Source organism: Colletotrichum lupini, chromosome 10 (genome assembly GCF_023278565.1).
Source record: "Colletotrichum lupini chromosome 10, complete sequence".
NCBI classification, from domain to species: Eukaryota; Fungi; Ascomycota; class Sordariomycetes; order Glomerellales; family Glomerellaceae; genus Colletotrichum; species Colletotrichum lupini.
The window spans coordinates 2,531,773-2,555,328 of record NC_064673.1 but is presented as its reverse complement, the minus strand read 5'-3'; the positions used below and the strand labels follow the sequence as shown (position 1 = coordinate 2,555,328).

Sequence of the window (23,556 nt, the reverse complement as noted above, 5' to 3'; positions counted from 1 at the left end):
CTCGTTTTATTAAAAGAGGGTCGAGTTTTTAAATTATATTATTATATTAAAAAGAATCGAGATTAACTCGTTATAAGTACGAATAATTACTAATTAGAAAGCGCTAGAGTTTATTAGGGATATCTAAGTATTCTTAGGGTTCTATAACTTCTATTAGAAGTTTATTATTAAATACTTAGGTATTATTATACTGATAATAATAATATTAAAAATAAAAAAGAGGTAAATAAGGGACTTTTAATAAATTAAAGAAGTAGACGAGGCGTTTAATTAGCTAAAAGTTACTTTTACCTCGGTAACTATACTTATATATTAGAATTCATAACGTATTATATAGGTAGAAATTAACGCTTTAGTTAAAGCTATTATAATAATCTTATTATAATAAGCTAATAGAGAATAATAACCCGTTATTTATTAGTTATAGAAGTTTATAAATACGGAGTAATAATAGGCTATAGGTTAATAAGAACTGCTCGTTATAATAAAAGGGCTAGAGTATTAAGCTTATTACCTCTAGGGCTTTTTATAAAAGTTTATAGTTCTAATAAATTACTAAGTATTTAAAAAAATAATTAACACACTAGCGCAGGACTTTTAAAAAAGGCTTACGAAGTAAGTATATAAATTATTAATATTTAACTTTAACTTAGAATATTAATTAAAAAAAACGAACCTAGCGGACGGTTTGTTTAAAAAGCTAGATTATATAGAAAGGGAAGTATTTTATAAAGACGTCCTCTTTATATTAATTTAAAAGCTACGTCTTATTAACGAACTATTACCTAACGTTTAATAAAGGATAATTAGCTTAAAAAGATAAAATAATATTATTAAAGTATATATTTAAGTAGTTAAGGCCTCTTTTTATAATCCTAGCTAAATATTAACTAGTTTTAGGGATAGGGAATCCTCTCCCCTATATTAATAGCGTATTATAGGGCGTATTAATAAAATAGTAATAGTTATTACCGTAATAACTTAAGATAAGAAAATAAAAAAGTTATTAATAAACGCTTATTAACGGTCCGGTAAGGATAAAGAGGAGTTAAATAGAGCTAAGGTTATTATACTAAAATAGTATATCTTACGCTTTATTATAAAAGAGCTTATAAAGAGCGAAACGGTATTTATTTTTTATTTTTTATTAAAAACTAAAGAGCTCGTTAAAGGATTATAAACTAAAAATAAGTTCTATATATTATAATTAATAAAAGTTCGTACTACGGCTAATAAGCTAAGAATATATTCGCTTAATAAATAGGGTATACTATTTTTTAAAAAAAGACTTATTATTTTTGAAGTAAAGTCTTTTTAAATAAAGATCTTTTGCTAATATTATAATAACTATCAGGTAGGTTATATAGGAGCTACGAAAACTCTCAAGCTAATCTAAAAGAAGTTTTATTAAAAAATATTTAATAAAATATTTAAAAATACGTTAAGAACTATAAGTATTATTTAAGAGTTATAACTTTAAGATATAAGCTATATAGGTAGCTATAGTTATTATTACTACCCTTATATTTATTTTGAGAAATATTTATAGACTTTATTATAGGGCTATTACTAAGCGCTTGCAATAATAATATAGAGTACGATAATATTTTAGTTATTATTTATTATATAATAAAGTTCGTAAAGTTCTTACCTATTGTTAAGATACTTAACGTAATATAAATAATAAGTATCCTATACTAGGAAGTTAAATATAAGTTTAGTATGCTTAAAAGTATTATTATAAATAAAAATAAGCTTTTTATAAGCGTATTTTAAGAAGAGTTTACTAAAGAACGGGTAATACGTTACTAACTATTTATTACGTATTATTTATAAATAAATAGCTAAACGGAGTAAACTTATTAAATATTAAAAAAGTATTTAAAGATTTATACTAAGGGCTCGCTAAATAGGTAAGTAGCGTAGCTAGAGAAGGCCGAGTTTATATATAATAATAATTAATATTTTATTATAAAAGTATTTCCATATATAATATTATATAGCTATTACTTTAAGTACGTTAAATATATACTTAATTATAAAGCTATAATCTAGGGGGTTTAAGAAAGGGTTTAGAAAATTAAAGAGATTAGGGCCTAGGCTACGCAAGTATAAGTATAAGCTTTTAAAAGCTAAGTAGCTTATTATAATAAAAAATATACCCTAAAAAGGTTTAATTACGGAGAGGTCGTTAGCTTATTAATAAAGAATATATAATTTAAAAATAATAAACTAGCGCCGAGATATATTAAAATAATAATAGCTAAAAGGGTAGAAAAATAGGCTTATTAAATATATTTATTAAAGTAATATTAAAAAATATATAATATTTTCTTAGTTTTTTAGTTTAAGCTATAAAGAAATTACTAAATAGTCAGTAACTAAATAGTAAATCTCCCGGAGTTAGAGAATAAGTAAAACGTTTAAGAAGTTAAAGAAATTATTATAATATAAAGCGAGGGAGGAAACTTATAATATTTTATTAAATAAGCTAAGTAGCTTATTAAGTATAATATATAAGAGCTTATTAAGTATTTTAAAAAAGTAATAAAAATAGTTAATAAATTTAAATATTATAAAAAAAGGGTATATATAAAATAGGATAATAAACGTTAAGTTCGTAGTAAAAAGTTATTAAAAATAAGTTAATTAATAATATATTATAAAACCCTTTTTATCTAGCCTAGCGTAATTTTTTAAAGAAAGATATAATATTATAACCCTTAGTAATACGTTACTAAGAGATTATTAAGATCTAGCTACGTAAAAGGAGTAACTTATATAATACTAATAATAATAATAGCGGCTTTAGTATATACTTCTAAAGCTTAATAATTAATAATAATAATCCGCTCGGTAAGTAAAAAGTAGGGAGGCTTTATATACGTACTTAGCTAACTACTTAAAATAAGGCCGTTAATTTTATTAATACTATAACGGGAGCTATAATAAGAGGCATAACGGGAGCTATAATAAAAAGTATAATAAGAGCTATAATAAGAAATAAAATAAAAAGTAAAGTAGGGGGCATAACGCTATTATTATTAATAATAAGTCGGGGATAGGGGACGTTATTTAAAGTAATACTCTTATAATCCTAATTAAGCTAAGGGACCTTAGTAATATTAATATTTATAAAGAACTTATTAACATTAAACTACTTATTACGACCTACGGCTTTAATTTAATATAAGTAATAACTTTATTAAGCTATTATAGAGCCTTTATTTAGAGCGGGAGGAGTATAATATTAGTTTTATTAAAATTTAAAATAATATAACTAAGGGCTAGGGTACCCTCGTTTATACTAAAAAGAGCGTTATAAATAGGGGTCGGCGAGTTATTAATATTAAGGTAATAATATTTATTATAACGCTAAAAAAAGAATTTTTTAAATTATTACTAAGCTCTTTAGATTTAGTATCTTTATACTAAGACTTATTAAACTTAAACCCGAAGTCGTCCCGCTCGTTATTATTATTAAGAATATAATTAATAATAAGAGTACGTTTTTTAATAAAAGTTTAAGTTTTAGGATTATAAGAAATAAAAGTAGCGCTATATATAATAACAATATAAATAAGTATTTTATTTACTAAGAACTTAGTAATACGTTTAAAAAAAATAAAAATAAAAAAAAACTTTTAAATATGCGTAATAGTAACGCCCTTAGGAGTCTTTTTATAATATTAAGCTAGAGCGTTAAGGTTATTTTATAAAATAGTTATATAGCTATTACTACGAAAGTAAACTAGCTAAAAATAATTAAAATAAGAGATAATCTTAGTCTTATTATTAGTATTAAGGATATTAGCTTAAGAAGAGAAATTTAAGTTAATAAAAAGAAAATTTACTAAACGATCGCTAACGATTTATTATAATTGAGATTAATAAGTTTAGATACTTACGGTTAGTAGCGAGCTCTTAAAAAGTAGCTTATTTAAAATAGACTTTTTTTTATTTTATTACTTATTAATAAGTTAGCGATATAAATAACGACCTTTTTTTATATATTAATAATATAGCTAAAAGTATAAAGAACGTAGTTATACTTATAGGAGTTAAAACTACTTTACTCCTTAGTATTATAGAACTTTATAAAAGTATTCTAAATAAACTAAGCGGCGCTATATAGCTCTTTAAGAACTTAAGAAATATTATTAGTTAATATTTTAGTAACGGATTAGTAAGGACTCGATAACTTATAGTAAAATACTTTTTTTTATTAATTTAATAAATAATATACTTAGTAACGTGAGCGCTAGTAATATAAATAAGCTCGTCGATATTATAATATAAGCTAGCTAAATAGCGTATATAAAGAGTACCGCTACGCAGATTGCGGAAGCCCTTTTTAAAATTATACTTTATATTAAGTATATTTTAAATACGTAAAATAGTAAATATTTCGGTAGATACTTAATAATAGTATAATAAGAGAGTCGTAATTAAGAAACAATACGGAATTAGAATATTATAAAAGAAAAAGTATAGTTATATTAAAAAGAATTCGTAAAACGGTTACTAAATAAAAAGAGGGAAAAAAAAATAAATACGTAACTAATAACGGAGGAAAAATCTTTTATTATACTTAATAGCTTAGTGATAATAATAACTACGAGGTTAAGCGGGCTCTTATATATTATAATAGTTAGAATATTTTATTATAAATATATATTACTAACTTAGTAACTAGTCAGCGCGCTATTATTAAATAATAATAATAAGGTATCCGTTAAATAAGGAAATAGGAGTAATACCTTATTTTTAAATAAAAACGGATATTGTTAATATCTTACGGAATTTATTACGAATAACGACGTTAATAGCTTTATTATTAGCGTTAAAAAAAGATATTACGTAATAATTTTAAGGACTAAAGTTACGTAAAGGGGGAGTAATTATAATAAATTCGGGATATAATTAGTAATAAGACGCTAATAACTTAATAACTAATATATAGATCGTATTATAAAAGAACTTTTTAAGAAGTAGAGCTTTTATAAAGGACTTTATAAGCTTTAGTTTTATAATATACCTATACCTATATTATAGCCTCGCTAGTTAAGTGCTCATAGCCTAATCTCTTATAGATAATAATAAAATAAATAGTAATAATAAGAGCTCTAACGGGCTTTTACCTATCCCCCCCTTAGAATTTAAAAATAAGAATAAGACTAGTTCGGATAATAAGCTTTTTAAAAAGGGTATATTATATACTTATTATTTTAGGAGTTTATATTTAATATAATTTTAAAGTTTAAAAAATATAAAACTAGCTCTTTTTAAAAAGGTAGTAAAAAGTAAAAAAGAAGACTAAGAAGCTAAGGTACTTTTTATAATAAGTATAGTTCTCTATATTATTCTAGGCCTATTTAATATATATTTAGTCCTTAAGAAGCTTAAAAAAGAGGCTTTTAAAGAACGGGAGATTTAATATTTATTTTATTTTAAAATAGCCCTTTAGTATATTAATATTAAGGATAGTAGTTATTATTTTATAAAAAGTAATAGTTAGTATACGTACTACTTTAATAGCTATTTAGTTAAAGGGTATATTAATATATTAATCGTTTTATAACTAATAGCCTAGGCTTTTATTAAAGCTATTATAAATAGCGCTCCCTTTTTTATAAATATATTATCCTTTTTTATCATTAAGAAGCGTACTTTTAATTATAATTTTAATAAAATATTACTAAGCTTCGTAATATCGTCCGCTAAATATATAATAATTAAAAAATATATAAGAACTATATTAGTTTTTATATAAAGGACTTTTTTAATACGCGCCCCCGGTCCTCTCTTATACTTATTATAATTATTTATAACTAACTTTTTATTATATTACCCGTTTTTATACCTTAAGTTATTAATTTAATAATCGTTTTAACTCCCGTACCCCCTACTACCCCTATTACTCTTAGTTTTATAAATTTCGAGGTATATAAAATACGTTTTTTAATATACGTACTAACCCTCCTCTTTAATAATACTATACTCTTAGTAATTACGTACTTCGTAAACTAAGAGTTTAAATAGTAAGTATAAGCCCAGGTCTTATTTTTATATATATATACCCTACGGGGTAAGGTTATTTTATTTATTTTAAGCCTCCGGGCCGCACTTTAAGTTCCGTTTATTATCTATTTTTAAATATTAAGTTTTTCTAAGCATAGCTTAAATTAATTATTTTTAACTATTTTAGCTATTTATAATAACTTCTCGCGTATTATAAAAATTAAAAAGTATATAAAAATATTTAAACTTAGCTTATAAAAGGTTTTTAATAAGTCTATTTACTAATATATCTTTTATTAATATATAAATAACCTCGAAGCTACTTTTAGCATACTCTTATCTTAGTTATATATTTTATATATTAATATAGTAAAGTTAAATAACTATTTTTTCTCCTTTTCTTATAATAAGTTAAATCGTTTACTAATTATTATAATTAACTAACTATATTTCTCTTAGGTTAAGGGTAATATTTTAAAAAAAAGCGCTTTAGAACTATAGTTTTTTTTATAATTTCTTTAAGATAAAGAAGCTTAGTTTTAATAATTAATATTATAACCGTCGCTTAGTATACTAATTTCTATTAAATTAGGCTACTAAAAAGGAATATTATATATCCCTAAAATAATCGGCGTATTACTTCGTTATTTATAAAGCTAGTATTTCTAGCTAAAAGTAATAATTGCGTACTTAGTATATTATTATAATAGAGTATAAAATATCTCGTTAAATAAGAATATTAAATATAGTAGTTAATTATTTTAATATAGGTTGCGCTTAGGTTAGTTAAGAACCGTAATAATTATAAATAAATAAAAATAACGTTTAGTCTAATTATAATAACTATATAAAGTATACTCTTAACTTTCTTTTAATAGCTCTTTATTTCCTCCTTTATTACTTACCCCTCGTTTAGTTTAAACTCTTTTTTAAAAAAAGGGGTAGCTAAATATAGTAAATTTATAAAATTAAAATACTTAGTAACTCGCTTAATATATATATTATAAATAAAATAAACCTTACGAATAGTACGGTTTTATAAAATCCGTACTCTAAGGAAGTAATTAATTAATTTATTCTTTTTAAAGTTAATATATTTTTTTATATTATTAACGATCCCCTAAGCCGCCTTTTAATTATTTTAATAATATAAAATAATAAAATTATTAATATAAAATATTAGTATTACTTTCCTATTTACGGTTTAATAAATATAGATCTTTTTATAATTATATATTATATTTATATTACGGAGTATAAAAATAAAAGTTTAGAACCAGAGAATTAATAAGTTTTAGAGGCTATATAGAGCGCGTTAAAATTTACTTATTTTATTAATAACCTTATATCCCTCTAAGAGTTTAATAATTACTAACTTCTCGCTCTTAAAAAGCGTATTAAAAAATACGTTAATAATATTATACTAATCTACCTTAAAGTCGAATTAAGTAATTATTACTATTATAAGCCTAAAGGCCTTTATAATAAGCGTTAAAGTGTACGTATTTTATAAAAGGTTAAGTAGTTATATATCCCCTCTTATATATATATATACTTTTACCTCGCTAACCTTATTATTAACGTCGTATTTATAAATATATACTTACTTTAATAAAAATAGGATCCCTTATTTAGGATTATAGTTAACTTCTTCTTATATACTAATATCCCTTAGCTTTTTTATTTCTATATCTATAATATCCCTAAGTAATTTTTATAATTATAATAAGAGATATTTAATATTACTAAACTTCTTTAATAAACTTTAGGAATTAATTTTAATAAGTCGTAGTTTTTAAACTCTTTTAAAGCGCTCTAAGTAAGTCCTATAAACTACTCCTTTTATTACTTAATAAAATATTATATATCCTATACTACTTTCCTTTATAACTTTCTATTAATTAAGTATAAACATAAAAAAAAAGTAGTCCTAGAGACGGTTATAATAATCGCTATTTTTTATATTTAAATATAAAAACGTTACGAAAATACTATTATTAAAGTATTATAGAGGTCTACGGGCCCGGTTTAGATATCTAGGACTTAATAGAGCTTTACTTAGTACTTAATAAAGTAGTTCTTATAAGCTCTGTTCTTATATAACAATAGAGGTTTATTATAAAAGTTCTTTATTAATATTAACTTTAGTATTAAGAATTACTTCCTCGTAATTGATACCTCGTTTATTACGTACTCTAACGTTTTATTAAGAGCCGTTAAGAATTAAAAGCTTAAAAACCTCTATAATATATATAAGCGCTTATAAAAAAGATTATAAACTGCACAAAGCCGTTTATAACTTAGTTACTATATCCCCTTTTTTATCCCTACCCCTAAGCTCGTATAAGGGGGTTATTTTAGGGGTTAGTAATAATAATAAGACTATATTAGCCTCTTTAGCCTTATTTACCGTACTCTAAAGTATATTTATTAATTACTTAGCATCCTAAATAGTTAAAAGTTTAATAATAATACTATCCTTAACTATAAAATTATTTTAAGTACTAGTATTTCTAAAGTCTAGATCTATTTCCTTAAATACTCGAACTAACTTATTATTAGTATTAAAAAGTTCTTATATCTCTTAGATTATTAAATTTACTTACTTACCTACGATAGCTCATTTTTTATATATAGGATTATAAAAAACTTTTTTATTAAACCTAATATTTTTTATAATAAATACTTATTTAAGTATAAGTACTTAGACCCTATATAAATTATATATTTTTAATATATATTTAACTAAGTATTTTATATACTTATAAAAAAGTATTTTAAACTCTTTTTAATATATACCCCTCTTACAATCTTTATAAAAAGGGTATACTTAATAATTATATATATAGAAGCTACTAAGATATAAGGTAACTAGTTTAAAATCCCGTACTTAGTAACCCGTTTATTATTAGTATTAATACCGCTTTTATTAATTAATTTCTATTATAATAAGCAAATCTCCTTTATTAACCTCCCGTAAGGTAATATTATAAATAAAAATTACTATTAGTACTATTTCGTTTTATAAATTCGTAAAAAGGTTTATAAAAAGGTATATCTTATAAGCTTTAGTAATTACGAGTTAACCTACTTTTTTAGCGTTACTTATAAGTTCTTTTATATATAAAAATAGAAGTTTTATTCCGATTCCTAGCTCGCTATACTACGTTTTATATATATATGTAACGTTTATAATTAAGAAAGCGGTCTTATTATTATTTTTAAAAAAGTAAATTAGAATCCTTTTTTAATAATAAATCGCTACCTTAAGGCTTTATAATATAAAAAGTACTTTCTCTTCTATTTTTATTTTTAAAAAGAACCCCCTAAGCTACTTATTATATTTGTTAAAAACTATAAGTATATATTATTATTTACTAAGAAATAGTTCGAAATAAAAGAGATCTTAATATATATAATACTATAGCCGTAAGGCTCTTTTTAAAAATAGTCCTTTTAAGACTACTATCTTAGCTTTAAATAATACATATACTTTATACTTAACTTATAATAAAAGTTTAATATATATACCTTAAGTCTTATATAATAATTAATAAAGAGTATTAGGTCTAAAATAACTTATTTTAAAGTACTAAAAGAGCGCGCTATTAAACCTCTTATAAGTACGTTAATATAAGTAATAAAATTTTCTATAACTAATTAGTAATATAATACTAACTAAGGTCTATAAAATATACTTAAGGTTTATAGAAAAAGGATAGGATTAAAAAAGCTTATATTTAAAAAAGACTAGATTATTCTTTTAAATAAGCTACTTTTTAATAGTACTTTTATAAAGCGTTCCCTATTATAAAGTATAATCTAGACCGTAGTACTAAAGTACGCTTCTATTTAATAAAATCTCTAAGACTATATTAATATAAAATCCCTTAATATAAGTAACGTTCTAAAGCTTTAAATCGTAAGTTCCCTTTCTCTTAGGTCTATTTGAAACGCCCTTTATAATACGAGTACTACGTATAATAATAAGTAATATAATAGTTCTTAATTTAACGTAGTTTTTATTCCTTAATAATACGTAACTCTCGGGTTTAAATAAGCTTTTATTATTAACTAAATATATTATTTTATAGCTATTTATTATTATATTTTAAAAAAAGGGGTAAGCGCTACTTATAGGGACACTAAAAATTATATTTATTTCTAAGTCCTAACTTTTTATAAATATAATAACTATATAACCCTCGTCCTAGTCTATTAATAAGCTCGCTATAAGTTAGTTAAAAGATTTTTTTAAAAACCTAGGTTTCTTAGGGGTTCTATTGTTCCTTAGCTAACTAGCTTTCTTAAGCTTATTATAAAGTAATTTCTACTTATTTAATTTAATAATAAGAAGGACTTCTTTTATATAACTCCTTAGTATTCGTATTAATAACCTATTAGCGTTTTAGTTTATAAGTACTTATTTTAATTTTTAGTACGTTATAAGGCGCTATAGGTATACGTAATTATAAGGGTATATAACGTTACTTTTATTATTTATATTATTAACTAAGTTAGAGCGTTTAATAAAAATAGAATAAGCCCCTCTTTAACCTAAAGGTTGTTTAGTATATATATCCTAGGTTACTAAGCTAAATATATACGTAATCTCCTCGAGGGTCCTTATATACGTTCCGAAGGTTATTAATTCGCTAAAGGTCTTATATATACGTTAGCTTTATATAAAGTTAAGTTTAGACTTAACTATAATTAAAAAGTTAAGTATAATAATCTTTTTACCAATTTCTAAAATATCGTACGTTTTAGCTTAGAAATAAGTAAATTACTACTCTTTATATTAGTATTAAAAGTTAATTTTAGTCTTTATTTTATTAAGGGCTTATTAATATTCCTCTCGAACCGCATTTCTTATTACTAGTTCGGGGGGCGTAAATTCCTATTTTAAATATTTAATAATTCGCTATATATTAAACTTAGCGCCGTTCTTAATAACTTTTTAAAATACGTATTTATATAGTATAGCGTTAATTAATTTTACTAATTACTAAGCGAGGACTTGAATATATATATTAATAATATTACGTTTATAAGCTATAAATTATTTATATTTAATATCGAGCTCTTATTATTTTTAAATACTCTTAAGTATATAAATCCTTTTTATAAGTATAGTATAAAAATAAATTTATTTATATAAAATAAGTAATATAATTAGCTTTATAAAAAGAAACCCGGCTTAGTTTTATAAGTTACTTATACTTAAAGAAGTTAAAAGGTTCGTATTAAGAGTTATATTTAAAAGCTATTAATAGAGGATTTTTTAGTTTCTTTAGTCGTTTTTAAACGCCTTATAACGGGCCTAGTAGGCTCGTAGTTCTTCTTTATTATAGGTTATAACTAATTATCCGAATTCTAAGAGTAAAATAAGTATTATAAAGGGGTTAAGGAATATATTAAAATTTAAAGCGTCTAAGTTAACGTATTTCTAAACCCTAACGCCCTTATTTATAGTATAAAGTACGTTAAACTATTTAATTTAATTATTATAACTAGTTAATTTAGCTTAGGCTAAAATAGGTATAAGTAAGTTAATTATTTTAAAAAAATGATAAAAATCGTATTAATAAGTACGTTATTATAATATAAGGTCTTAATTAAGAGCTAGGCTTATAACTATTATAAGTTATAATACGTAGTAATAAGTATATAGAGTATAATAAAAGTAACTTAACTATTAAAATAGAAATAGATAAAAAGAAAAGGTCTATATATATAATATCTAAGATAAATACGTAATTCAGTACGTAACGGGCACTTTATAAAGTACGATTACTATCCCTATTACGTAATATATCATAAAAAGCGGGCCCACTCCATGTGGGTAGCATTAACTATATCTATATCTCGTAACATACCCCCCAGACGCCTAGAGCCGTTATCCATATAATAGATATTTATACTACGCCTCAGCCCTACAGATAGCAGCCTCAGCCCCACAGGTAGCAGACCAGTCAGAAAACCTAGTATCTATACTATGCCTCAGCCCCGTAAGTGGCAAACTAGCTAAAAAAACCATGCCCATACAGAGACTCAAACAGTCGTCTTTCGCTTTTTTAAGTACACGACCTATAGATAATGCGGCACTTAACCATTGTGGCAATAGCGGATAGGAGCTGGGCTCATAACTTTCACAAAAAGCGGGCCCACTCCATGTGGGCAGCATTAACCACATCCATATCTCGTGACAGCATGCGTCGAAATATTAATGTGCGTCTAATCGAATCTCTGGGTGATCCCGCGACCCTCGTCCGCCTACATGCTTCCGGCTTTCATACACTTCAGCATCCAAACGCTTTCCGTGGTCCTATCTCGACCCTTCGCTTCAGTGCACTCTCGCTCTCTCCTTGTTCCAATCTCCTGACAACATCGTCCGGATCAAACTCGGTGCCAATGGGGTTCTCTACGAAAAGAGATGATGCCATAAAATCGTTTGCTTCTTGAATTGTGTCAAAGTTGTCTACAAGGAGTTCGACGCCGTTGCCGTCTGGGTCTTTGTAATAAAGACTTGTGGTCGGGCCATGGTTGACACACCAATAAGGAGTAATGCCATTGGCCTTGTGCGTCTGGTAAGTAGACAGAAGATCAGCCAGCGTCGAGTAACAGAAGGCGACATGTTCCAAGCCTGTCGCTTGCGGTTCGGCAGTCTTCAAGCCGGGAAGCTCAACAATCGCAACGCGATGGTGATCGTCTTCGTCATCGAAGCGTAGAATGGACAGAGCCTCATTTTCGAAAGCCACAATGCAGCCCAAGAAACTGACGTAGAAGTCTACCATTACACGAAACTGGTTGGTCTTAAAGACGACATGTCCCACTCGTTTCGGGCTCTTGACGAGCCCTTTCTTTTGGCTAAAATCCTGATCCATGTCTTAATCGGTAGTGAAAATTGTGATCAAGAACCTAGAGACAAGATTCTCCAGTTGTGAGGCTCGGCCAAAAGAAGGAAAAAAGAAGTCTGTTATTGAAGAGGCAAAAGGTGACAAAGGCGATTGTCTGCTGGATGTATCGATGGTATAGTGTCGAGCAACGAAGATATATGAGCTGTTTCATATATCAGTCGGAAGTTTTCGGCGAAATCGTGCTCCCAAACTCGCTTATTCGCCCAAAGTCTGGTGACGAATAACGCCCGTGATAGTACTTATTTCTGTTCTTCATTTGAGTATATCTTGGCCTAGCCTCGGTCTCGGTATCGCCTTGTTCACGCACGTCCAATGTAAGATAGAGTTACAAACCTCAGACGATATCCACAGGCCCCAATCTCGGCTCCGGGCACAGCGATGAAGTCCGGCTCCATCTAACCTGGTGGACCGTGGGGTTCGTTGATTTGACTCGCCGGCTGACACGGACTCAATCACCAAATGACGAGTGTGCGATGGAATCGTGAATTTATTGCATGATACTCCGTGACCACTTGGGCATTTTGTTCTCCTCTCGTCAACCACCTACACCAGACAGCCCTTTCAATTCATTTCCGCATTCACGTTGTCAACATGACGTCTCTTGTTGGGCTTGCTGAGTCGAACCTCTCATACTATTCGGTTAGCATTTCCGTTCGGAAACCGCTAGCAAGATAAAAGCCACTTACTCTACTCATAGGTTCCCTTGGCTTACATGCTTGCTTTCATCCCACATGTCTACGCCAATACAATTACGGGTGACAATTATGACGTGGCCGAGCCTCGTAGGCTCCTAGACGCTGTGTCAGGCGACGAGAGTCTCGACAAAAGGGTAAGTAGTGCTTAGAACCTTCATCACATAGCTGACAAAGATACTTCAAGATTCGCCAGAGAATTCAACGTGCCAAAGCTGCCCACGACAATGCGACTGAGACCCTGGGTCTGTACGCTGCAGGTGTTGTAGCTGCGAACTCGGCGGGGTTTGGCAAGCCAACGCTGGATGTACTGTCTCTGACATATCTCTTTTCCAGAGCGGCATACACTCTCATCTACGTCAAATTACAGGACAATCGCAAATGGGCGCCGCTGAGAAGTCTCGTATGGATTGTTGGAATGTGTATCATATCCTCTCTATGGATCAAGGCGGGAAATGCGATGAAGTAACCGTAAATAGTACGTGTACCCGTAATCGAGAAATCTGAAGTTTGTCCCTAAGCTTTCGATTGCAAGGCTCCAAGTGTCAAACTCCGCCAGGCCATCTATGGAGCAAGATAGACTACTCATCCATGCCTCGGATTAAGCCTCTGCAGGCGGCTGCAAGGATCATCGGCCAGAGAGCCCATGCAGCCTCCAAGCTTGCATGTTCCATGACACTGACCTCGGCCAAAAGGAAAGAATGCCTAGTTAGTCCTGTTACTTAGCCTCGAATTCACCTCATGTATCATCCCTGTCAATCACTGAACCTATTTGTGGCAACGTATTGGGAAGCCCGAGCCGATCCGATGGGAAGCTGTACGATTCAGCGGTAGATGAACCCAAAAGTTACTGCTGCGTTCTAGATCCTTTTGAAAAGTAGTATATTTGGAAGCATTTGTCCTCGTGCCTGATTCCCTCTGTTTGATTACGTATCTTACTCTTTCGCCAATCGCCTTACCCCGTCACCCGAGCTTTGATATCTTTAGTTATCATGAGTTCCCTTCTATGGCCCAGGGCGAAACCTGCCTTCAACCGCTCCGAGCTTTTGCCTTCGATTAAGGGCAAAGTCATTCTGGTTACTGGAGGAACAAGTGGCCTGGGGCGACAGGCAGTACTGGAATACGCGCGTTATGATCCCGAGAAGATATGGCTTGCTGCACGAAATGCCGCCGCTGCAGAGAGGACCATCAAGGAAATTCAGGACGAGGCTCCAAATGCATCCATCGAGTTCATTTATCTGGAGCTCACTTTAATTGCATCGATTCGAAAGGCGGCTCGTATTATTCGCCTGAAATTAAGCCGACTAGACATTCTTATGCTGAACGCTGGAATCGTCGCAGCACCACCCGGACTGACTGAGGACGGCTACGAAATACAGTTCGGTACTAACTATATCGGATCTGTCCTGCTTGCGAAGCTTCTGAGTCCAACCCTTCTCTATACTACTGAAATACCCAGCGCTTATACCTATATAAATAAATTAAATATAAGGTTCGTATTTAATTATTTAGCTCATTTCTCGCGCTATATTTAATTATTTAATAATTAATTAATAGATTTAACTAATTTCTTAATTAAGAATTAAATAAAGCTATTGCAAAAGTCCTTATAGTACTAACTTATAGACTTTACTTTAATTAGCTCTTTTAATTAAAAAATTAACCTCCTACTTCTATAGTACCGCTACAAAGCTAGTTCTTAAAATATTAAACCTCTTGTAATATAAAAGATCTTATTAATAATCGCTATAAAATTAAAATTAATTTTGTAAAACTAAATATCCTCTCGTAATCTATTACTATTATAAAGATTATAAAAATATTAAATATAAGCTTACTTAACGTTAAATAGGTTAGCTAATAGTTAATCTATTATTAAATTAAGTTAAGGACCGGCTAAGGGATAATTTATAAGTAATATTAATTAAGCTTAGGTACGTAGTTAATTACTATATTTATTATTTAAAATATTAATTATTATTAGTATTACGAATTTTTTATAATACTCTCTAAAATCGTAAGAATATTAAAAGTAGCTTATAATTATTATAATAAAAAAAAGGACTTAAATAATAAAGAAGAGGAGGACTTACTATCTTATTTATATACTATTTTTATTAATAATTATAAAGTCCCTTTTTCGTATTAAATAGTTAATAGCTTTATTTAGGTATATCCTACTTCTTCTCTAGCTATTTTAATCCTTACTTAGGGTAAAGAATAATTACTACGATATAGAGTAAAGAGTTACCTAACTTAATATAATACTTATTAAGGACCTATTAAGTATTAATAACTAATAGTTAGAAGTATTTTTACGAGTTAAAATTATTATTAAAAAGTAGCTCTATTTACTCCCTAAGTATATACTTAAATTAAATATAATAAAGGATACTACTTAAAGTTAGAGGTTAAAAAAGATATAAATTAATAATAAGCTAATTACTAATAAGGTAGTATTATTTATATTAACTACGATTATAATACTACGATTTAAAAAGCTATAAAATCTATTTTTCTTTTAAAAGTTTATTATATAACTTCTTTTATTTTTTAAAACGGTTAATAAAGTACTCGAGACTTACTATTACTTTTTATAAATAGCTATAACCGTCTCCTTTATCCTAGCCCTAGTATCTTATTATTTAAAAATAAAATAGCTTAAGTACCGCCTTTAACTTAGCTAATAATTACTAATCGTTATTATTAAAAACGTCCTTAATAAGGATCTATTACTTTAGATCTTTATAAGCTTAACTAGTTATTAAGAAAGTATAGATCTACTTTCTCTTTTATAAAGAGCGCTATATTATAAAATATATTAAATTCTACTTTATATTATTATTAAATATTAATATAAGCTTTTATAATAACTCTTTAAAAAGAGTAAATATATCGTTCTCGTTAGTCTTATTACTAACTTTAAAAAAGGCTTTATATTATTAAAATAATAAGTAAATAAATTTAATAACGTTCTAAAGCTTACTAATAGGGCCCCTTATATACTAAAAGTTAAGATTTTTTTAAAGTTACTTAGTATTAATTAATATATTTAATATTTACTTAAATACTTCTTTATTATTACTAAATAAAAAGGCCTTATTAACAAGGTTAAGAGTATAACCGTAATACCTTATTTTCTAGTTAAAAATATTTTTTTAAGTATAGGTATAAAATAATATAGGATATAAATAACCTAAGTAAGTATTATTATTTAAAATATTATTATAAATAACTACTCCGACTTAGTTACCTAATTCTTAATTATTTATTACTAATTTTATAATCTAGGTAATATTAGCCCTATCGTAAGTACTATACTATTATTATAGAGTAATAAGGTATTATATTTATTACTTAGTATCGTTTAAAAAGTAAATAAAAATAATAATAATAATATTCCGTATTAACAAAGTTTATAAATTAAATAATAAGTAGACTTTCGTTATTAACCTCTAAATCTTTACTTTAATTATATTTCTTTTCTTAGTAAAGATCCTACTTAGCTCCTTTCTTATATTTCCGTATAATAATAAGAGTTCGTTAGTAATATTATAATTTAACTAAGAAAAAAGGGCCCAGAAGTGAGGATTATAAAAAGTTATAAATAGGCTATTATTATTAATAATATACCTAATTACTAATTCCTTAATTCTTATTATTTAACCTTTTATAATAGTACTAAAAATAAGTTTCTATCTTTTTAATATAAAGTCGTATTTAGAGGATTTTAATAAATATAACGACTCGCTAAAGCTTAGATCTATTACTTAATATTTTAACTTTAAATAAGCCGTTACTAAGCTCGTAGTTACTATTTTAAAATAAGTAATAATACTTATTTCGTTATAATAATAATAAAACTAAAAGACTTCGCTTCGAATATTTTTATTATAAATCTCTTAAATAAAGACCTCCTCTAAGCGGATCTACGACTTCCTTAGCCTTATACCTTTTTATAATATTAAATTATTATTAATAAAAATCCTCCCTTTTTAAATTATTTTTAAAAGAGCGAGGAGGTTATTATAATTATTAAGATTGGTCGATAATACGAGACTAGCGTTAGTTAGGGTCTATAATTACGAAATAATCTAAAATAATAACTATATATTAAAAATCGTATACCTTATTACTAATTAATTAATTATAATATAGTAAATTAATTAATATATAATTTAATTAATATTAATAATAATTATAATAGTTATAAAAAGTTAAAAATAGTAGTACGTAACTTCGTTAGTTTTATTAATATTAAGAAAAGGGGGCATTAGAGGGTTTTTAAATTCCTAGATATAATAAAATACTAAATTCAGGGCTCTATAATACTTAGGCCCTTTTTTTTTATAATAATTACTAGTAATCTATTTAGTTAAGTAATATAATACTAAACTTATAATTATAAATAAGGAGTCGCGGGTTCGAATCCCGCTCTAAGTATTTATATTCTTAATTATAAATTTCTATAGGGTATAGTTAAGAATATTAATTTTTAATTAGCCCGGCCCTGGATTTTCTTTTTTCCGGGCGACTTTATATTTAATTAAATACGTTAAATATAGGGCCTTATAATATTTAATTATTTAACTTGCTGAAATTCCTGTATTTGACTGTTTATTTGACTTATTTATTTGATTAATTTGAATGGGTATAAGCGCTGGAAATACCCGAAGCAGACGCCCGAATCATCTTTTTGGGCTCTTAAGCTTCCTCGATGGCTCCGACGCAGGGCATTGTCTTTGATGCTCTCAAAACAGACTTTGGTGAAGTTGGTGCATGGGCAAGATACGGTCAGAGCAAACTCGCGGTCATTTTGTATGCCCGGGAATTGGCGAAGAGACAAACCAAGATCAAGGTCTGTGTCGTTGATCCAGGCTTTGTAGATACGAACTGGGCACAGTCTTGGAAATCATCAAGCTACATACTTGAAGCGTTGTATCCCCTTATGAGAATGGCATCAAGCAGTGTGGAGAATGGAGTTCAAAATCAGTTGTGGGCATCAGTTCACCCAGATGTCAAGAGCGGAGTATATTATCTTCCCGTGGGAAAACTGGCCGTGGGAAAGGGAAACCTGGCAAACCAAAAGCTGGCACAAAGGCTATGGGAGTGGACGGAGACAGAGCTGGAGGGGATGGACTGAAGAGAATTTAGAATTACAACCGATGAACCAATGTTTGGAGATGATTCAGCTTCAAAACACAGATAGCCAGTAGGCACCGAACTTCAACTGAGTGCAGCTCTAGGACTGCAAGTTCATTCGAATATAATACGGCAAAGTCTGTCAGAAAAGTATTGGAAGTCAAATTGTCCTGTCCAGCTCGTAAAGGCATAACGTGTTCTACGTATTTAGAGGTACAGAGGTTTAGTCTCACCAAATTCCAGGTACGATTCGCCACGGAACAGTTCTGCAGTAGTCCTCCCAAACCGGCCCATACTTGGCCGAGCATCTTGCCTCATCCCGAATGCATCGGTGTACGAGCAAGATTGTCATGAACATCGCATAGAACCATATCAAGCACTTTGAAGATCCCACTAAAGCGCACATCGCTGTACTGAGAAGCAAGTCTCCAAAGTAGTTGGCATGACGCGACCAGCCCCACCAACCACTGCAAATAAGAAGGCTCTGATGACTCTGGCCGTCCGAAGTCTTGTAAGATGCTACCAAGACCTTTGCCGGATTCCCCCAAATGTAGCAATCACCGTTAGAACGACGAACCCTGTCCTTTTGGCTGTTGACGGCCCGGAAGATGATGTACCCGGCAACTCCGACAGAGAATATGGCGACCTGGTGAAAAGTTGAGGTTCTTGTTGGGTAGAGCCCAAGAAATTGGGTTTGAATGGTATACATGCTAGGGAGCCAGACAAAGGACCCCCAAGCGAGGTAGAAGCCGAAGTGGTCGTGAGCAATGTCAATGGTGCGCAAGTACCAGGACTCATTAACGAAGAAGTCAAGGACGTATACTGCGTGCAGAATGGTGACAAGAACAATGTTGGGATCGATCCGTCCGTGGATCTCGTACTGATATGCGATGTTGGACAAATCGCTAGATTCGAGTCAGCTTGTGTGAAGCTGCGCCATTCTTCGTAGAAACCTACATGAGTGTCCATGCAATTATGCCCGGTCTGCCATTGGTGAACAGTTTCAGGTCAAAGTCGCCCCAAAGTCTTGGGTTATGCTCAATCCCCATGTAAAAGTCATAAAATATGGATCCTATTATATGTTAGTCGTTGTGTGACCACGGAAAAACATGGTGACCGTTGGCTTACCACTGAACTTTCGGTCATCCGCATGGGTTGGCCTGAAGTGCGCTTTGATAAAGGCCAAGACAGAAAGCAAGAGACCAGCAGCATTCATTGTGAGGACCAGGCCACCCCAGTTCTTCGGGATGAAGGCAGGATCCAAGAGGCCGAAATAGCAAAGCGCAGCGGCAAATGCATGGGTCACGAACCAGGCATTGAGCCCATTGGTACGATAGGTCAATAGATGGCCGGCAGGACTTCTCTGGCCGTCGTGTATTGGGCCTGGCAAATATCGAAACAGGATGCCTTGAAAGAGGACCCAGAGTGCAAACACTCCAGTGGACTTGAGACTGAAGCATGGCCAATTTGACCATACGACAGAAATCAATCCATCTTGCAAAGCAGCCTTCAGAAAGTCGGACAGAGAGCCTTGGAATGCAGAAATAGCTACGGTCGTGGAGATGACCAAGGTCGGCGCAAGCATCACAAGAAGCAGTGAGCCGACTGAGCGTATCCAGGATCCTCGACTTGATCTACCCCATGTTGGCCGTTGTGCGGGCTCAAGCTGAAGCCGAGATCGGGAGTAACCTTTTCTCATCCTCACGAAAGTAGACTCAGGCGCCAAGGGAACATCTAGAGACTCCATCTTGATTGTCGGCGATGTCGAAAGAAACGAAAAAGAAAAAAAACGCGAACAGATGTGTAAAAATGCGAAAGGCGCGACTTCCTGAACTTCGTGATGGTACAGATGCTGAATGCTCGGAGAAGTCTGATAATCTTTCGTGTTGAAATGTATATATGTCATCAACACTTGCCCTCGAGTCACGTAGTCGTCAATTATCATGGCGCCTCGGCATTGAATGCTACCAAATTGGGCCGTCTCGATCGGAGAATCTTGCCAACAGCCCGCCTCGCTCTGAGACTGGAACGTTGTGGATGCTAATAACCTAGGTTGGCGCGCTCGGAGACTCAGCAGGAGGCTGATCAAGACCGATGGAGCATGGGCCCAGGGTAGTGTGCAAAAGTGGGATCAGGTGTTTGGCATAGCGTCGCTCCATAGTCCTCGGAGCACATGAATCGGGTCATCCCATACACGGCACGCGGAGAACTGGTCATGTCCCCGTTTTCTCCTCTGAGTCTGTCTCGGATTCATTCGTGCGGAGATCGGCAAAGGCATGCGGGTTCTAGATCTTGCAGGAAATAAGGTTTGCGGTCCGCGCGCGGTACTCACAAAACGTTATCTCACGCCGGTCAGGATTGAAACCGAAAGCGACTATGTGACTCGGCGACAGCAATTTGGCCAACTCAGCCTAGAGCTCCCGTAGCAATGTGGGATCGCTTTCAGCCCAGAACATGATGATAATAATAATAATAGCATATGAATTAAACTTCTCATGCAAATTGATGTGCCCTTGGCTTCAAGTGAACATCCGTGGCTCACAAAATCCACGATTGGCAGTGGCCAGACGGGCGTACCATTGAGCTGGCGCGATGACTTTTGGCGGAGTTGGGTTTCAGCAACATTGTAGTTGAAAAGAAATGTCAGAAACCAGTGACTCTATTCGAAGTGAACGATTGAACCTGGAAGTTGTGATACTCTTATCTACATGTTATCTGAAGTCTGAAGGTTGACGTAGCAATCCTTGGGTTCTACAGTTATGCTCTCCCTGAGCTCATAGGTGCTAAGGTTGTCGGCGCATGGCTTGAAAACGAAATTCCACACAAGCAACGCAAGAACCATGCGCAACTCAAGATAGGCGAGACGTCTACCAAAACATCCTCTTGGTCCACCGCCAAATGTCAAGATTGGCCCGGCTTGGGGATCAAAATCAAAGTCAGATAAAGTCCAGCTATCTTCTTTTCCGACGCGTTCTCCGCTGAACCCGCTCGCTCCCGTCTTCGGTACAAGCCAGCGCCCAGGACAGAACTTTCCTACATCGTCGGAAAGCCAGTCTGGGACTCGCTTGGCTTCTTGCGAAGTTCTACTTCTGACCTGTTCGTCAACGCTCAGAGAAGGCTGAACGTAGCTCGCCCCTTGTGTGAAGATGAAGATTGTGGTACCTTTCGGCACGAACTTCCCCATCACGATAGCATCAGTAACAGCCTCGCGTGTTAGAATTGAAGCTGTCCGTGAGAGTCGTAAAATCTCTTCCAGGAAGGCATCAAGATACGGAGCTGCAACCTTTGTGAGTTCGGTTACACTTGGCTGTCTCTTCTCTTTGACAGCAGCTGGATAAACTGCCTGGAGGTGTTTGCGCAATGTATGCTGTTGTTTCTGATTGTCGGCTAGAAACTTCACAGCCCAAGATAAGATGGACGCAGAGGTTTCATGACCCGCGACGATGTATCCAAGCAACTGTTGTGAAGTCAGCATGGTTTTCTCGTCTAAGGGGACATCAGAAAGTTTACCTCGTCTTCCAATCTCTTTGAAGTGAATGAGGGTTTGCGTCCAGACTTCTTGGCTGCTGTCACTTCTCGCAGGACGATGAAGTCTAAAGCTGATTTGGCTGCCTTCTCTCCTTGGAGCCATTTGTCGCTCAGCGATGCTACTGCCTTTTGAATCTGGCTCCTGATGAAGTAGTCCTTCTTCACAAATACACTGCTCACACTCGTAAAAGTCTTCAACAGCCATGCAAACTGTTTTGGGAAGGGCGACGTGACAACTCTGCCCATAAAGTGGGTGATATCAACAGTAGGCTGGTACTCAGTAGGTAGCCCAAGACTCTTGAAGCATGCGGGCTCTTTCAGATCTGTTGGCACTAGGAAGGGCCTATAGCCAGTTTCCTGGAGTATGTGCTGCCGGAGAACACCGCCATTGCTTGTCTCGCCAAATGCAGCAGACATGATGATGTCTAAAGCAGCGTTCTGGAGATCGTGATGGGCTTCGAACGGACGGCCTGCGGCCCATTTGCTCTTCACACTCCACAGCTCTATGAGAGATAGCGCTTTGCTATAAATCTCGGGCGCAGAAACCTAAGTAGCCAAGTTTAGCTGACCAAAGCTTTCTTGACTGAAGTCGACAGAAAGACTAACCTCGTTTAAGAATCCTGGGGCCATCAAATCCTTCACCAAGTCCTTGTTGCCTTTGAACCTGGCGTCAGTTGACACCATCGAAAGATGATGCTCAGGTAAAATGGTCGACATAGTTTCTGCATCCCTTCGGCAACGGTCGAACTCCTTTGTTCGCCGTGCTACAATGTCGTAACTTTCACGATAGTCAAACAGAACTACACATGGCGGCGTAAATGGGCCCAGAAAGACCTGAACCATTGGTGACCTATGTTTCTGGGCCAGGTCGCGCATCCACACAGTAAAGCCTTTCCCGTGGTTTCTTGCATGCTGGAAAGCAGGGAGGTCACCCAAGAAGCTTTTCAGAGCGCTCTCGTTGTATGGAATCCCAGTGAGAGGTCTTGGGAAGCCTTTCAAGTAGATGTAATAGAGAAGCGTAGAGGTGAGAAGTATCAACGCCGGGATGGGTGACTGCAGCACGATAGAAGCCGCATGATAGAGGTGTTTGATCATGTTGAGAACTTTGCGGGATGGAGTTGACGAGTAGGATTGATTCCACGGAAAATCATAGACCACGGTCAGATAGACTGCATCGAAGGGAATCGCAACAAGTGTGATTTCTAGCGAACGAGATAAATTTTAGCTTGCTTAAGGGAGGCTGAGCATAGCCC

At 31.9% G+C, this 23,556-nt stretch overlaps 7 protein-coding genes across 7 annotated transcripts; 3 read left to right on the top strand and 4 right to left on the bottom strand.

Annotated features, from left to right (window-relative positions):
- Positions 1–11,838: 11,838 nt before the first annotated feature.
- Positions 11,839–12,067, bottom strand: CLUP02_17924 (uncharacterized protein; the record flags this gene model as incomplete). The annotated part of the gene is made up of 2 exons (XM_049296828.1): positions 11,839–11,957; positions 12,031–12,067. The coding sequence occupies 2 exons, from the start codon at positions 12,065–12,067 to the stop codon at positions 11,839–11,841; spliced, it is 156 nt and encodes a 51-aa protein (XP_049138052.1).
- A 256-nt stretch (positions 12,068–12,323) lies between these two features.
- On the bottom strand, positions 12,324–12,908 carry CLUP02_17923 (biphenyl-2,3-diol 1,2-dioxygenase 2; the record flags this gene model as incomplete). Its single annotated transcript, XM_049296827.1, has 1 exon — positions 12,324–12,908. One exon carries the CDS (start codon positions 12,906–12,908, stop codon positions 12,324–12,326), a length of 585 nt encoding a protein of 194 aa, XP_049138051.1.
- Positions 12,849–14,467, top strand: CLUP02_17922 (uncharacterized protein; the record flags this gene model as incomplete). Its single annotated transcript, XM_049296826.1, has 8 exons — positions 12,849–12,964; positions 13,060–13,154; positions 13,293–13,409; positions 13,498–13,580; positions 13,639–13,770; positions 13,821–14,098; positions 14,155–14,300; positions 14,427–14,467. 8 exons carry the CDS (start codon positions 12,849–12,851, stop codon positions 14,465–14,467), a joined length of 1,008 nt encoding a protein of 335 aa, XP_049138050.1.
- A 158-nt stretch (positions 14,468–14,625) lies between these two features.
- CLUP02_17921 (short-chain dehydrogenase/reductase) lies at positions 14,626–15,083 on the top strand (the record flags this gene model as incomplete). Its single annotated transcript, XM_049296825.1, has 2 exons — positions 14,626–15,016; positions 15,052–15,083. The coding sequence occupies 2 exons, from the start codon at positions 14,626–14,628 to the stop codon at positions 15,081–15,083; spliced, it is 423 nt and encodes a 140-aa protein (XP_049138049.1).
- A 3,267-nt stretch (positions 15,084–18,350) lies between these two features.
- Positions 18,351–18,776, top strand: CLUP02_17920 (short-chain dehydrogenase/reductase; the record flags this gene model as incomplete). The annotated part of the gene is made up of 1 exon (XM_049296824.1): positions 18,351–18,776. One exon carries the CDS (start codon positions 18,351–18,353, stop codon positions 18,774–18,776), a length of 426 nt encoding a protein of 141 aa, XP_049138048.1.
- A 228-nt stretch (positions 18,777–19,004) lies between these two features.
- CLUP02_17919 (ergosterol biosynthesis ERG4/ERG24 family protein) lies at positions 19,005–20,522 on the bottom strand (the record flags this gene model as incomplete). The annotated part of the gene is made up of 3 exons (XM_049296823.1): positions 19,005–19,680; positions 19,733–19,847; positions 19,904–20,522. 3 exons carry the CDS (start codon positions 20,520–20,522, stop codon positions 19,005–19,007), a joined length of 1,410 nt encoding a protein of 469 aa, XP_049138047.1.
- Positions 20,523–21,479: 957 nt separating this feature from the next.
- On the bottom strand, positions 21,480–23,398 carry CLUP02_17918 (cytochrome P450 monooxygenase; the record flags this gene model as incomplete). Its single annotated transcript, XM_049296822.1, has 3 exons — positions 21,480–22,232; positions 22,286–22,849; positions 22,910–23,398. The coding sequence occupies 3 exons, from the start codon at positions 23,396–23,398 to the stop codon at positions 21,480–21,482; spliced, it is 1,806 nt and encodes a 601-aa protein (XP_049138046.1).
- Between the last annotated feature and the right edge of the window lie 158 nt (positions 23,399–23,556).